Source organism: Geospiza fortis, unplaced genomic scaffold (genome assembly GCF_000277835.1).
Source record: "Geospiza fortis unplaced genomic scaffold, GeoFor_1.0 scaffold192, whole genome shotgun sequence".
NCBI lineage: Eukaryota > Metazoa > Chordata > Aves > Passeriformes > Thraupidae > Geospiza > Geospiza fortis.
Window position 1 is genome coordinate 2,196,508 of NW_005054315.1, and position 15,633 is coordinate 2,212,140.

The following is a 15,633-nucleotide window of genomic DNA, read 5'->3' on the forward strand; positions in this document are numbered from 1 at the left end:
AATGAATAAATGAGTTGTAATTCATGGTGATGCTAAGCAACAACATTTTAAATGTTAAAGCATGTTGTTGACCTTCAAGCCTGAGCTGGGAACTTATAAAGTTCAAAGTGCTGGGGAGCATAGTGGAACAAAGCATTTCCCAGGAATTATTTTCAAAGAACTTTACAAAAAATCTTGATCTCGTAATATAGTGGATTAACAAGACTCATGTAATAAAACTATTGCATGGAAAAAATATATAATTTTATAAACATAACAAAGGAATGCTACAAAATGCTTGCAGGTTTTGAGATGTTAAAAAACAGTAATATTTGCCCTTACTGAAATGTCAAATACTGTGTCACAACAAAAGGAGGTATCATTTTAGCTGTCAGGAGAAAAATCAGTATGAACAAGAGGTTAGTGCCTGAAGTACTGGCACACCTTTTTTTTTTCAGGGCACATCCTTTCTGATACTAGGAAATCTCTAGACCTGTAATGTTACAAACATAGTAAGTAGGCTAGTTAATTTGTATTCATTTTGAGGGATTATTAGATCTAACCTTTAGCCTTACATTTCTGCTTCTTGGTTATCTAAGCCAGTCTGCTCTTGTTCTGTGATCAGTTTAGCAGGAAAAGAAAATTTTTTTTTCCTCCTACAGCATCTCATCTGTGCCCATTTCTGTGAACACTCTTTTTTGACATTGCCTTTTGACCTTAATCTAAAAGCCTTAATTTACAAAATATTGAAAAGCTCCAAAAGTCTGTGAAACCAATTATCTTTACCCTAGGAGTCTTCATATCATTAGTCTTTAAGTCAGGTTAATCCATGTTTGTAAAAGCACTTAACCTAGATTTTTGGTCCATGTTTTGGGATCTTGAATACTTCTAAAGACCTACTGTATAGCCCCATTAATTATTTTTTTAAAGGTTTCATCTTTGCATCCAGAAACACATCATGATGATATTTACTACTAGCTTTTTTTTTTACATTATATGCACATTTCTGTTTTGTTTGTTCAGATCACACTTTCATGCTTTCTTTTCTATCATTTAGGTGCAAAAGGTGCAAGAGGATTCCCAGGTGATCCAGGTCCAATGGGTTTTCCAGGGCTAAATGGTACACGAGGTGATCCAGGTCGAGAAGGATTCCCAGGTCCTCCAGGTATCTTGAAATAATTATTCATTCTTTATACACTTTTGACCTTTTACTGAAGTCACTTAAACACAAATACTTGATTCTAGGTAGATTTTTACTTATCTTCCTTCCTACATTGAATCAATAAGCCATTAGACAAAAATATTACTTTTCAAATCCAGAAGTATTTCTTGCAACTTCCATAATGATGAAAAAATTCATAGATGCCAACCTTTTACAATCTGCTTTATTGTTCAAAATTATAAATGTGACGGTCAAAATTAATGAAATTCTCATAAAGAAATTCAATAACAAGATGTTTTAGATTCCAAGTGCATTTTACTCATAATGATGATGAAGAAAGGAAGAAAATAATAGTATTAGTGCTTCCATTTAATTATTTCCAACATTTGTATAAATGAGCCTGTGTGTGTGCCACTGCATACGTGATTCATTCAGTGGCACACACATCCAAGCTGCAGTAGGTGTGTATGTTCACAAATCATCAGTCAGTCCATCAGGAATTACAGGAATTATCTCCAGAAACTACCACTTCCCTGTGGTTGACCAAGTTTACTTGGTCAGAGAAATGGGTAGAGTTGTTTGGGGTTTTTTCTGTACCCCATTACAGAAGCCATTGATGCGACTTAATTTATGAGCTCTCTGGAAATTTTTTTGAGAGATCCGATTTCAAAGTCCTAAATCCTCACAGATTCTGAAGTGCTGCAAAACTTCCCAAGTCCATTGCCAGGGGGTGCTTTGCCCTCAGGCAGCACATGGCCTGACAGGGTTCTCTGGACTCATCTACAGCATCTGTAGTAGCAACAGAGAAAGCAAAAGAAGAGCTGGTGCATGTCCTGGTGCATCAAGGGATGCATCATACAACATGGCTCTGTGCAGCATAGGACAGGACCACGAACCTCTGTCTCCCCTGGTAAGCCCCACAGAGTACTCTGATTGCTAAATTAGGGCTCTCATATGGCTCCCAGGCCACAGGGAGCAATCCCCTGCAGTTTTCCATGCTATCTTTCACCAATGCTTGGGCTTAACTTTCAGTCCAGCTCCAGTTTTCCAGTGCACAAGAAGCCTTTACCTTGTCATTTGTGGTGATGGGAACATCATGTTGGTACTTCTAGGATTTGAACTTCAACATTTGTAGTGAACTCTGTGATGCCTAGTCTCTGTTTTATTTATAGGTTTCACTGGACCTAGGGGAGACAGAGGCCCAAATGGGCTACCTGGACTGCAGGGACACCCAGGACTTACAGGAAAATCCGGAGCTCCAGGAGCACCAGGACCGAAGGGCCTTCCTGGTGACGTTTTTGGAGCAGCAGCAGGGGCCCGAGGGGATGTCGGCCTCCCCGGCTTTCCAGGGCTGAAAGGTGCACCAGGAGATCAAGGAGTACCAGGAACTAGAGGTAACAGCTTCTTCTAATAAAGCAAGGTTTGCCTAAGAGTTGATACAAATGCAGCCAAATTGCAGGGATGTGAGAGTAGGAAGAAACCATGTTAGGATGCGCCAGAGGTACTGATGACCTCACTATCAATTCCCAGTGCCTGATGATCTCCTTGTCTTTCCACTTCTGTGTCAGCTGTTGCCAACATGCCTGGCTCCTCTGAACACTTCCTGGAGATCCATTGCTTATGTTCAGCTGTCCTTCACACTGCTGTACATGAAATCAACTACAGGAGGATAGCAGAGAACCAGACTTTGCTCATCCTTGTCGCTTTCAGATGTACTGCTAATTTTTTTTCCTGTAGTTAAGGGAATGGTGATGTTGCTATTATCCTCAATTTTCATTTACATACAGCAATAATACTGAGATTTTTTCCCATACCAAAAATGTCTGGGTCTTGCATGGCTTTGCTGATCAGCACTTTGCAGTAGTGCTGAATTTGTAAATTTTAGCTAAGAGGACATTGAGTAAGGTAACTGCTAATAAGCTATTTTACCTTGTCAGTCTTTGGGCACTCACAAATAGGAAAAAGATAATATTATATACTTATTTATAACTTCAGGGTGTTCATTTTCATTTGTTATTTCACAGACCATAAAAAATACCCTAAAATCCCTGCAGAAAACAGTGTTTCTCAACAAAATCTGATTTTTTCACTCTCTCAACTCTGTGAAGTGCTTTCAAAAGCACATATGGGAATTTAGCATACTCTTCTACATGGTTTCAATTGCATTTGGACCTATAATTAAATTTAGGACTGCTGAGTACCCCCTTCCCCTGTGTGGAACTGAGAAAAGAGTAGTAATTGTATGACTAGCTCAAAGCAAAGTTTATCACAGGAACTAGTTTTGGATATCTTTCTCATGATTTTTGATGAAAATAAATAAAGAATAGCATCATCTCAGAGTTACTTGAAGTGAGGAGAGCTGGTTTCACCTGCAGTAGAGCCCCAGAGTGAATGAAAAGGATGAAAGCAGCTCTGTGGCCTTTAACAAGTTTGAGGAAAGGCAGAAAACATCACTAACATCTCTGAAGAGGAGACAAAATCCAATTTTGTTTGAAAAAACATAATACGGTGTGACTTTGGACCCTCTTTGTAAGCATTTTTGTAGAACTAAGTTTTCAATAGTAAAAAAATACAGTGAAAATAAAAATCATTACTAGTTTGTCTATTCTTTATTTATTTTACAGTTCTGACAGAATGGCTCCAAATAGCATGTGAATTTTTCTACAAGTATGATTTTTTTTTAATTTTACATGAAATAACTGGGGATTCCTTTAAACCATATTTTCCACTTCACTCAGAATAACAAACTAAAGTCTGTATGCTGTTATTGAGAAAACCCACTTTAAATGACCACAGTTATGAAGCTCTTATAACTACAGTCAAGCCAATGAATCTGCACTGATGTAAAACCTGAAGAAAGAGAAGGAGATCCACTTGACCTGGATTTTAAATGCCATGTACTATTTGTATGCTGCTGCTTCTCCAATCTGAATAAAAAGCGGGCATTATCTTTTTAAAACTTAACACCCTCTTTACTGGGTTATGGTAGAGTCATAATTTTTCACCCAGTGCATGTAGTCAAAATTAGGGCCTTTTTGCTTAGGAATTTGTATCAGTCTTACAGAAATGCCTTGTAATGACCTTACATGAAAATTTCTAAACAATAACACAGATCCCACCATCTGTCTGTAATGTTACTTTTCCTGCATATAAAATTTTTTTCATAAGATACATAGCATTATTTCAGTGGTTCAGTCAGCTGCTTGATTCAGTTCTTACTAAGATATATGTGACAGGGAGATCAGGAATAACAGAATTATTGGGATTAAAATAGAAAGATTGGGATTAAAACTGAAAGAGACCTGCATGTATATCCATGTGGTGCCAAATCATTACCATTCATTTGAAATAGTCAATCAACCTATGTGATGCAAATTTTGAGATCATTGCTCATAACATCAGTTATTTTAAATCTAAAGACCAGTCCTTTAATTTGCTTTTCCTATTCTCAATGAATTTTCAAAAGAAAAACACACCCTGGAAGCCGAGGGTGTACACAGAAGAAATATATAAAAACATGTTCTCTACATGTGATGATCTCTAATGCATAATTTTGGTCTTTTAGGAGCGGATGGTAGCCCAGGTTCGCCAGGACCCAAAGGAGATCCAGGGCCACAAGGTCTCCCTGGTTTGATGGGATTACCAGGAACACCAGGAACACGTGGATTCCCAGGTCCACCAGGAAACCGTGGGCCAGATGGTGGCCCTGGCTCTCAAGGACCTCTTGGTGAGGAAGTAGTGCAGTCCTGTGTCATTCCTCTTGCTAGCCCTCTGTGGCAGGGCAACTGTAAGGTTTCCCCAGCACAGAGTTAAAGTTTGGGGATGATCTTCACAGGCAGAGCTGCTGCTTTTCTTTCTGTAGCCACCTACCATGTCAGGTCAGAGCTGGCTGCTGGCAGACTGGAGAAAGGAAGCCACCAAATGAGTCTAGGCTTATGGAAAAGGGGCTTAATTCTTGAATTAAAGAGGAGGGGAAGGTCCTGTTGCAAGTGGGTGTGGGACCAAACTGATAGCGAGGCTGGTTCATGTTGATGAGCTACTTTATCTTTACAATAATTTCTGCAATTCTTGGATGAAAAAATCCTGATTTCTCCACTTTGATATGAAGTTGGTAGGACAACAATTTTCTCCCTCTTGAGCTACTGTGTACGAAAGCATCATCTATATCCAAACCTTCTTTACTCTCCCTGTTCTCACATTTACACAACAGGTCCACCTGGTGCTAGGGGAGAAGATGGTGAGCAAGGTTTTCCTGGCCCCGTGGGCCTGAAGGGTCTATCTGGTGACAAAGGTGACATGGGTCACACAGGACTGCCAGGTATACGTGGTATGACTGGTCCCCCTGGCATAAGTGGAATGGATGGCTTTCCAGGAGATAAAGGTGAGCTCTGAACTGCTGCTTTGAAAGCAGTGGTTGATTAAAGCTTTTCTGTGCAGACATGAACCAGACATATTCTCTGCTGGTCTCCCTCTATTTCAATCACTAGAATTAGGATCATGTGCCTAATACATTCCAAAATCACTGCCTGTTTTCCACTGTGTTGGACTTGGCACAGTGCTAGCTTGTGATATGCAGCCCTATTTAGAAGAGCAATGGCTGTTTTATTTCTTATTTTAAAAAATACACAGTATTTGCCGTTTTCTCTCTAAAAGTCTTCCCTTCATCCTAGTCCCGTTGGTCCTCAGTAAATTTAAGAGATGTTTCTCCAAACATTGGTTTCAAAGTTTTTTAAAGCTGGGAGCTGTGAACTGAGCAATGCCAGACACAGGACCTCAATAGTAACTTTAGGACACTGATGTTATGTTGAGAATGTGAGATGCTCACCTACCAGCCACAAGAAAACACATCTGTGTAATGCACATTGCCTACACCACACAGGAAGTTTCAACAGGGTTCATCTCCACGTGAAGCCAAGCTGAGCACAAAGCATGCTTAAAAACACGCATTGCAATTCCATCAGTCGGAGGGACGGGACGAGACTAGCTCTGAGATCAGCTCTCATTTGAGAGAAATTAAGATCTGTTTGTTAGCATTACCCATGTAACACAGCATTCTCTTGTTTAGAAAAGAGAAGTAGGGGAATTTTTTGTGAGCTAGGACCAGCCAGTCCTAGACCCATGATTTGTATCCATACATATAGACCAGGCTGACTACAAGCCTTGTGTGGAACTAGGTACATATCTCAAGCCCATCTCTAGGAGAGGGGTTGTACTGATCTCTCAGAAGAAGGCAGTGAGTTCTGGTCATCTCCACAACACCTCCTCTTGGCCACTTGAGGCAGGTTTGTGTACTCCTGAGAGCAGACTACCTCAGGAGCTCTACTACCTCTTAGAGAGCTTGGGTGCCTGCTCCAGACCCACAGATTGCTGTAGGCATCAAGGCACCCAAAAAATAGGTACTGCTGCACAAAAGTTTTCATACCATTTTAATCATCTGTTGCTGGTTCATATTTACTTAATTTGCAGAAATCTGAGTGAAGTAACACTTCCCCTTCTTTCTTAAAGGCTTGAAAGGTTCACCCGGCATTGATGGTTTCAAAGGCATGACAGGCCTAAAAGGAAGACCAGGCATCAAGGGAATCAAAGGAGAATTTGGCCCACTTGGGGCTCAGGGAGATAAAGGCTCACAGGGTGCACATGGCTTCAAAGGTATTTGCTTATGGGTGGTACTAGTGTGTTTGCTCTTCATATCTGCAGAACTATTTTACAAAGAAGACACATTTTTCACATGTTAAATTTAGCTCAGACATTCCTCCATCTATTTCATACATGGGCCTCTGGCCAAGAGGGCTGGATTTTAGACTCAGAGAAAGGTTACTTCTTTACACACTTAGACTGGAGACAAATATCTTATTACTCATCTGAACTCAGATAGTGGCACCCCTGTGCAGAAGTCATGAGAGCATTTTCCCAGGAAGCATAGGCAGCGTAAGATGCTTGGGGGAGAATATTTACATTTTTCTCCAGTTGCACTGTAAAGACAGTTAAATATTCAGAAAAACAGGCAATTAAGTAGTTAAAATTAAGTAGTTAAAAGTCACAAACATTATTAAAAGCTTAAAAGTCACAAACCTTCAGCCGGTATTATTGTTGGTAAAATGAAAACTGTAACTCAGTCCTCTTTTGATTACACACAATTGCCTTTAAATAAATGTTTTGCCACAAGACCAAAATGTTCCTCCTAGGGACCCTGAGATTGGTATTTTTTTAAAAGTGTCTGCAATTCAGAGGTTGCAGAATCCCAGCAACAGTCTCAGCAAAAGACATGTGTGAAAACAGCCCCTGTGAAGAGAAGTGCAAATACACTTCTTGTTGAAGAAATGTGAGACAGTGCATAATCATAGGAGACAAGTCTGAGTTACTGGCCTGTCTCTGCACCCCACAAAGAACTAAAGATACTCATAGAGTCTGTGTGGGTCCCTTCTTCTGGGCATTATTTACTGATATCACCAGTAATGATAAAGTCAAGAAAATGAACACTATAGCTGGTAACAAATCCAAACTCTTTCTTTTGCCCAAGGCTTTTTGATTGAGAATTTCCTTTGCACTAGAACTAAACTACTTTTCTGTGCTTTTGTGCTTCTTGGGTTTTTTAATAAACCATGATTTTGGGGCTTTTTGTATAAAAACATGATTCCTAACTGATCTACTGAGAGATAAATTATCTATCACAGAGGAGTCTGGGTCCAACTCCCAGGATTTTATGTACAAAAGTTTAACTCAGTTTTCATGTTTTCTTAAGCATGACTCTTCCACTGCCATGTTGTATTGACACAGGTTACTTTTCATGCAAGTGCATTTTCTGTAGCTTGTGGAAGGTCATTCCTTTTTCCTAATTCACTCTTCTGTTCACTTTTTCTGACCATGCTGCTGACTAGCATTTTGTAACGTGGTTGGGCTTTTTACCCTTTAGGTGACCGTGGGGATCAAGGCCCCCCAGGAGACCCTCCAAAGCTCATGCCCAGCATGATGATGGAAGTTAAAGGTGAAAAAGGAGATGTTGGAGAAAGGGGCACAAAGGGATTCTTTGGCTTAAAAGGTCAGTGATCATAGTAAAACAAAGCAAGCACATTCAGAACTCTCGTTTAGTACTTTTTCTCAGCTACCAAATTAAATATTCCATGCTCATTGTACCACTTGGCTGCAGCCTTCCCAGCAAGGTCTCTGACAGCAGAAACTGAGCTCCTGGATGCATTTCACAGAGTCACCCCCAAGGAAAGCTTTGAGGGATGATGTCTCTGTGTGTGTGTGTGTGTGTGTGTGTGTGTGTGTGTGTGTTGCCTTGTACAGCACCTTGTGGTCCCATGTTTCGAGAAGAAGGTAGTAGGAAAACTAGTAGCAGGAAACCTTCTTACACACAAGCCTGCATGTCAGTCTTCCCTTATTTATTTTTCTTCTTCCATGCCTGCAGGTAGCAAGGGAATGCCAGGCCTTCCTGGAAAGACAGGATCCCCAGGGTCCCCTGGGCATCCCAGCTACGTGGCTGGTGTGAAAGGAGACATTGGCGCGAAAGGGCTGACAGGTGTGAAAGGGTATCCTGGTCCTGCTGGTTCTCCTGGCATCAGAGGCTTCCCTGGCACCACAGGAGTCAGGGTGAGTTCATGCACATAAGGGAATAAGGGTGTCCTTGTGCTGCTGGCATTCAGCTTCTCAGGAAGTGGCCTTCACCCCTTGAAATTTTGCCGAACACCAGCAGTGCAAAGATAAAAATGCCATAGGCATTGAATGAATAGATCAAATACTTTTGCTTGCTCCCTCCAACATTCATCAGGCAGAGTAATTTCTTTTCTCATTGTGAGACATCCAAATTTCATATGCTGGCATTTTGCCAGTGAGGACCCAGATGGTTCCTTCTAGATCTTTGATCCTGTTGCCACAGCTGCTGGTAAAAATTATTCTCAGTATTGGGCTTATTTTTCTCTTTGTCCCAGGACTTAATCGTATCACTGCCAAAAGTTACTGTCACTTACCTAACAGTAAAAGAGCCTAAGAATCTTAGCTTCTAGAGGGCAATTCATTGTAATTCACTCTGGCTGCAAAATAAGTTACACTGGAAGAAATAAAAGCTTAGAAAAGACCTGACAGTAGATTCATAGACATCATTTATTTGAGACAAAAACTATGTTCCTTTCTCAGATTCTCTTTGCCTTCAGATTTCAGTAAGATTTTTTTTTAACCAAGGACTGCAGGACTATTATGGTTTAACCTCAGCCAGAATCTAAGCCCCGCCTGGTCGCTTGCTCCCCCACACATCCCCAACAGGATGGGGAGAAGAAAATTGGAAGGGTAAAAGTGAGAGAACTTGTGGATAACAGTTTTAGAATTGAAATAAACTACAATAATGATAAATAATTATAGTAGTAATAATAATAATCATAATATAACAATGATAGATAAATAAAACCCAAGAAAGACAAGTGATACAAATGAAAACTATTGCCCACCACCCACTGGCTGATGCCCAGCCAATCCCCAAGCATTGTTACCCCCCAGTCCACCATGCCCCCTGCCTCATATGCTGAGCATGAGGCCACAGAGTGTGGGATATCCATTGGGTCAGTTGGGATCATCTGTCCCAGTTGTGTCCCCTCGCACATCCCTGCGCACCCCCAGCCTGCTCACCGGCACAGAGGAGTGACAAGCAAAAAATGTCCTGACACAGTGTAAGCACAGTTCAGTAGGAATGAAAACATCCCTGTGTTATCAACAGTGTCTCTAGCACAAATCCAAAACACAATCCTGTACTGGCTACTGTGAAAAAAAAATAATTCTGCCCCAGCCAATATCAGCACAAGGACTCACTGCTATATATGCATAATGGGATGTCCTCAATTTTTAACTTAAGCCTTTGCAAACATAACTTGTCCCTTGGTTGGTACTGATTTAGATTAACAGACTGCTGCCATGTTACTCTATAAAGTACTACAGAAACTCAAAAGTGGTGCTTTTAATAGCCTTTTTTTAGTATTTCCAATGTCAGCTGCTTGGAAGATTGAATAAATCCTCAACTTCACTAACTGATGCTTGTTTTCAATCATATAATAGGGAGAAAAGGGCATTCCAGGAATTTCAGGCCATTTTGGTACTCCTGGCTCACATGGAGAAATAGGTGAGTTTGTTCTCTTATCTGAGTACTCTCTGTATTCATCACCTATCAAATACTTGACATTGAGTTCTGAGGGGTCTCAGTGTGTCTTCAATCTCAGAGTCTTTCTACAGTCTTACAGAATGATATTGTTAGTGTGGAAGGCTCTAAAAAGGTTAATACTGTTAATTTCATGTAACATGTGCTGTCCATGGATACATCCATCTGTGCCAAGGAGGGAGGCTCTTCCAGACACTTTTTTTGCTGTCTTTAATTTACTTCTCTTTTATTCTACAAAGATAATAGTTGCAGAATTTTGCCTCTGAAGTTGCAATTCCTTTGAAACAACAGGAAGTACTGTTTAAATTAAAGCCTTACCACTCATGTGTTCATTTTTGTTTGAAATAGGTGATCGGGGAGATACTATAAACTTACCAGGAATGCAGTAATGCCAGGCCTGAAAGGGGAAGTTGGTGTGCCAGGCTTAACAGGTATTAATTTCACAGTTGCTCTCTGAATGTATTTCTTTTCACATACCAAAGTTCCCAGAGGAAGGGAGGGGGAGCTTTCTATGGGCTTTTGATGGCTCTTGAACCTGTGTTGTTATGACAGCTCCTGGAGAGGTTCATCTTTTCTTTATTGAAATTAATATGTCTTACATTTACCTCTTCAACTGAAAATACCATTATAGCAGTAAACATCATCACTGGCAACTCCAGTAAACATTTCTATATAATTTGTTTTGCTGTTGATGACAAAAAGAGCATTATCATGCCATGATTATAGAAGGTGGGATAGCAAAGTCTTCTCGATTTTGGATTGAGTTGTTAGGTAGTATATTAAATTTCCCTGTACATGCAGCACACTTGAACATCAGTGTCATATTCCACATAATTTGGGGAGCACTTTTAAAAACAAATTTAATGATCATTTGGCCAGAGGACTGTTCATGCTCCCAGATTATGTAAGCACCCTGACTAGAAGAATGTCTTTATGTGGCAAGACCAGGACCCATTCAGTAGCAAAGTTCATGTTATGCTTGTTTGCTTAAAAGAACATCAAAGGAATTAAAAGAACATACTGGTTTTGTGGTTTTCCAGGCATAAGAGGAGGTGTGGGACCAAAAGGAGAAGGTGGTGATCCTGGTTTCCCTGGAATTGAAGGCCTCAAGGGCACGCAGGGTGTCCCTGGCTCTGTGGGACAGGAAGGTAAAATATTCTTTTTAACACTCCAAAGAATAACATTGTTTAAGAGGAAAAAGAAAAATACTCTTTCCATCAAAAGAAAGTAATTAAGTTTTCAATATGCTCATCATTCTGTAAATTGGTGAGGAGCAGTGGCAAGGATGTGGAACTCACAGCAGAAATTAAGAAGAAATTGCAAAAACCCAACTCTACTTGATACCAGTTTTTCCTTTTCTATAGCAACCATGTGTCCAGTCAAAGTGTTTTATTGCTGGCATACTCAGGTATTCTAATGTCTCAATACTACTAGGAGTAGGCTTTTCAATGACCTTTCCTGCCATAAATTAAATCAGTATCTCCCAGGACACAGTTACAGAGCCTTTCTTTGAGCCAGGCTCATGGGCCCACTGTACAAGAGAAGCCAAGTCAGGTTCAGCTGTGGCTGGATCACACACTCAGGGCTCAAGAACATGTCCTATTGCAGGAGGATCATGGAAATGCTCTTTTAGAACAGTTGCTCCACACTTCTTCTCATTAGAGGGCTTAGAAACTCCAACCAAGGCTGAAGAGCTTCAACAGGTGCCTAACTGGGAAACATTTCTTGTCTGATCAGCTTCTCAGTGGGAAAGGCAAAACTAGTGCAGCAGAAGGGGAAAGTGACATGCACAGAAATGAAATCACTTGTAACTGGCAATAGAAGTAAAGTTATTTTATTAGGAGGAGCTTGCTGTCTTTCTGAGGCTGTCAGAAACCTGAAGTTTGTAATGAGCTGTTCTTTTATACTTTGTCTCTCCTACCTGTGCTCTCTTTGGTTTTCTCCCACTTGGATGAGCAGGGCAGTGTCATACAATGACATCAGGAAGGGAAAGTCTTCATTTTTCTGCCTGGGAGAATGAAAGTAGCACAAGTCTGTGTTTTGGTGTTGGTTTTAAGGATGCTCATGAGCAATGATTCATTGTTGTCACGCAGGTTTGCCAGGACTGGTTGGCCCCCCAGGGCAGCAAGGAAGCCCTGGGACTCCTGGACTTACAGGTCAAAAGGGAGCTCCTGGCTGGCCTGGCTTACCAGGACAAGCAGGTATGTGTACACCTTCAGCCACTCAATCATTTCTGTGTGAACACTTGCATATGTTCTTTTGGGGTGAAGAAGAAGAAAGGGGGGTTTTGCAGTTCAGAGTGGCAGTTTCCTGTACTAAAATATTTGTTCCTCACAAAGTCCAAGTGCATTAACAATGAGATGTGGTTGCTGATTTATGGCTTCTGGTATCTTATCAGCTCCTTTTAACTGTTGATGACCTCTTCATCTAGGAAAGCAATTTTCAAGAAACATTTTTGTTTTTCATGACAGCTAGGAAGAAAAAAAGCAATAAAAATTATTAAACATGCAGCAAGGGTAGTGATGTACAATATGAGAATATTATAATGTGGCATTAGATAGCAAGCAACGTATTTGTCCTGCATCATCACCAAAAACTTTTAACTGATTCAATATCTGGTTTCAAGAATAAATGACTTATGATTTAGACAGAATTGTGCTATGAAAATGCAGGTGATAGTTTAAAATGAAGCTGTTTGCATCACAGGATACAGAATCTCAATGGCTGCCACTTAATTCCTTTATATATTAAGGCAGCTGATGTTTTTCTACCTTTCAGCCAGGAATCTTTTAGTAAGATTCTTCTGTCTGAATCTGCCTCAAAGCTAAGCTAATCCAGTTATGAAGACTGCCTTTTTAGACAGTGAAGAGAGACAGACAGACACTTATTTTTCTGAGACTGAATAGTCCTCCAGAGCTCTGGCCATTGTCTAGCTTCAACATCATACTTACCACTTTGACAGGTACAAATAGATGGAATATATTTTACCTGTAACAATAGTAACGGTAGCTATCAGACATTTTTTTAGAGTTTTGGAGTTTTTTTAAATGACACAGAATGAATTGCTCCTGAAGACAGCTTTATTATAACCACATTTAGAGTCTACAATTATGTCATAATTGTCTTGGCTTGTGGATTTTGGAAAACTAAATGGGTATGCCATAGTAAAAAAACTATGGCAGCAAGACTGGAACTAATGACATGCTGCCAGATGGATCAGAGATATTTTTAAAAATATCTCTTGAGTAATGAGTTTATTGGATAAGAACAAAATTTGCCAATCACAAAACCATAGCGTGGTGTATTTAATAATAAACTTAGAGTAATTAATTCATTTGCATATAATACACCATATTTTAACATAGAATAGCATTTATTCAAGCATTTGATTTTTTTTTTGCCCAGGAATATATACAGACTAATAGAAAGCATTATGATAATCATGAATATAATTTTAAAACAGGCCAGCCTGGCTTCAGGGGAATCAGTGGACTGCATGGTTTACCAGGCACTAAGGGCTTACCAGGATCACCAGGTAAGTGAGGCTGTTACTCTCCCTGTTCAAAGGCACAACATTGTGTTCTCTTCAAGCTTGGTGAGTGAGATCTTTGTAATGCAATTTTTTAAACTGTGCCCTCCAAAGCTTTGGAATGTGCTTCATTATTGTGGGCTCTGGCAAACAATTCATACACTATGTGCAACTCCATAGTGGGATCAGAACACAACTTCAAATCATTGTTTCTTTCCTCTGATAAAGTTAAAACTTCAAGGCCTTTTTTCTCATCATGAGCCTTTTATCCAATAAGCCGTTACAGACTCATGTATTTTGTAAATCCACATGCTCTATACATGTACTTTAGCATGCATTGTTATATGCAGAAATGTTTCAGCTTTCCTCTTCATTCTGAACAACTCAACAGGTCCAGATGGGTACGGCTCTGCAGGTTTCCCAGGTGCAGCGGGGGACAAAGGAGAAGCAGGAGAGCCAAGCAGAGTAGAAGGCAGCCGAGGACCTCCAGGCCAGAAGGGAGAGAGAGGTGTTCCAGGTCTGTGCTCCAGAGAATGAGATCCACCTGTGACTTGTTTCTTCTGTGGGTGTTAGAGATGTCACAAAATACACTGTGGGGTAGGCAGGTGAATAGGTGAACTCCCAAAGCTGGGGAAGTCACTGTTTGGAGTTCGTGCTGCAGCTCAGCCAGCCCTTGCTCAGGATCAGCAGTGTGTATTCCCCAGTGCTGCACAGCCTGGATGCTTCCCCATCTTGTCGCACCCACTGGGCTCAGCAAGCTGCAAATGCCAGAGGCTACTCTCAGCCATCAGCTCCCCAAATATTTTTAATCGAGTTCTGGTTACACAAACGCATGATCCCTCTCTCTTTTTGTTACAAACCTGTCTATATTTCCCTTTCTCCTGAAAGCCTCGCTGCCTCTCAATGTGTGATGGTCCTGCTGGCACCTAGGGGCTCTGTTCCCATACACAGTGCTTTGCTGGTGCCATCTATCCTTTGTGCAGAGTAAGCTCCAGCCCTCTGTGCTGTAACAGACTGTGCTCATCTCAGAATGGGTCACCACCTGGTTTTCACCCATCAAGAAGCCACCAGACTGATGAACAAATAAACTGATTACTTATGTTTTTTGGGCGTTTGTTTTTTAAATTTTTCAAACATTTTGGCTCTGAAAGGATTAAGGACTGACTGAGATGTAAAACCTTACCGCCTTTGCCTGCTTGGTTCTATGGTTCATACATAATCTTTTGTGTTACACTTCATTGTTACTAACATGATATGCCATCTCGAACACCATTCAGAGATTTATTATCAAGCATTCATTCATACCTCACTCATTTTTATTTGTCGCAATTTTAAACAGAAGGTCAACTTCGTAACAACTTCAATATACTTAAAAGACTAATCTGTTATTGGTAGGGCAGACTTTTGACCACTTAACAATTTTTCATCTCTAGAGAACTTCTTGGATTTGAGCTTTTGGTTTTAACTCACACCCGATAATGCTAATTGTCAGCCCTGACCCTGCAGGCACAGAAGAACAAAGCTGCCTTCCTGCCTGCTTCAGTATACCTAGGATATTTTGAGTACTTCCTATCTTGAAATAATATTTTACCTGGCAGACACAAGATTATTAGTATTCAACACAGTGAAATGTAATTAGCTACCCAGAGAGCTTTGGCAGAGGACTAATATTTGGTTCTTTAAAAAATAAAAAACAACTTCCACGGTATCATCTGAAAAAATAAAACAGAAATCAGTGGGAACTGCAGGTGTTTTCTATTTTGAAAATCCCACTTCTTAGTCTAAGGTGAGTCATTTTAATTGCAATTGTGCATTTTC

The 15,633-nt window shown here is 40.4% G+C and overlaps 1 protein-coding gene across 1 annotated transcript in view; it reads left to right on the forward strand.

Annotated features, from left to right (window-relative positions):
- Positions 1–15,633, forward strand: part of COL4A2 (collagen type IV alpha 2 chain) — a 142,628-nt gene that overhangs the window by 117,007 nt on the left and 9,988 nt on the right. Inside the window, 14 exon segments of the mRNA XM_031056137.1 lie at positions 1,037–1,144; positions 2,314–2,535; positions 4,707–4,868; positions 5,352–5,522; positions 6,647–6,790; positions 8,055–8,180; positions 8,553–8,734; positions 10,187–10,250; positions 10,635–10,666; positions 10,669–10,717; positions 11,327–11,434; positions 12,380–12,487; positions 13,750–13,821; positions 14,207–14,332. Coding sequence (XP_030911997.1) covers positions 1,037–1,144; positions 2,314–2,535; positions 4,707–4,868; positions 5,352–5,522; positions 6,647–6,790; positions 8,055–8,180; positions 8,553–8,734; positions 10,187–10,250; positions 10,635–10,666; positions 10,669–10,717; positions 11,327–11,434; positions 12,380–12,487; positions 13,750–13,821; positions 14,207–14,332 — 1,674 coding nt within the window.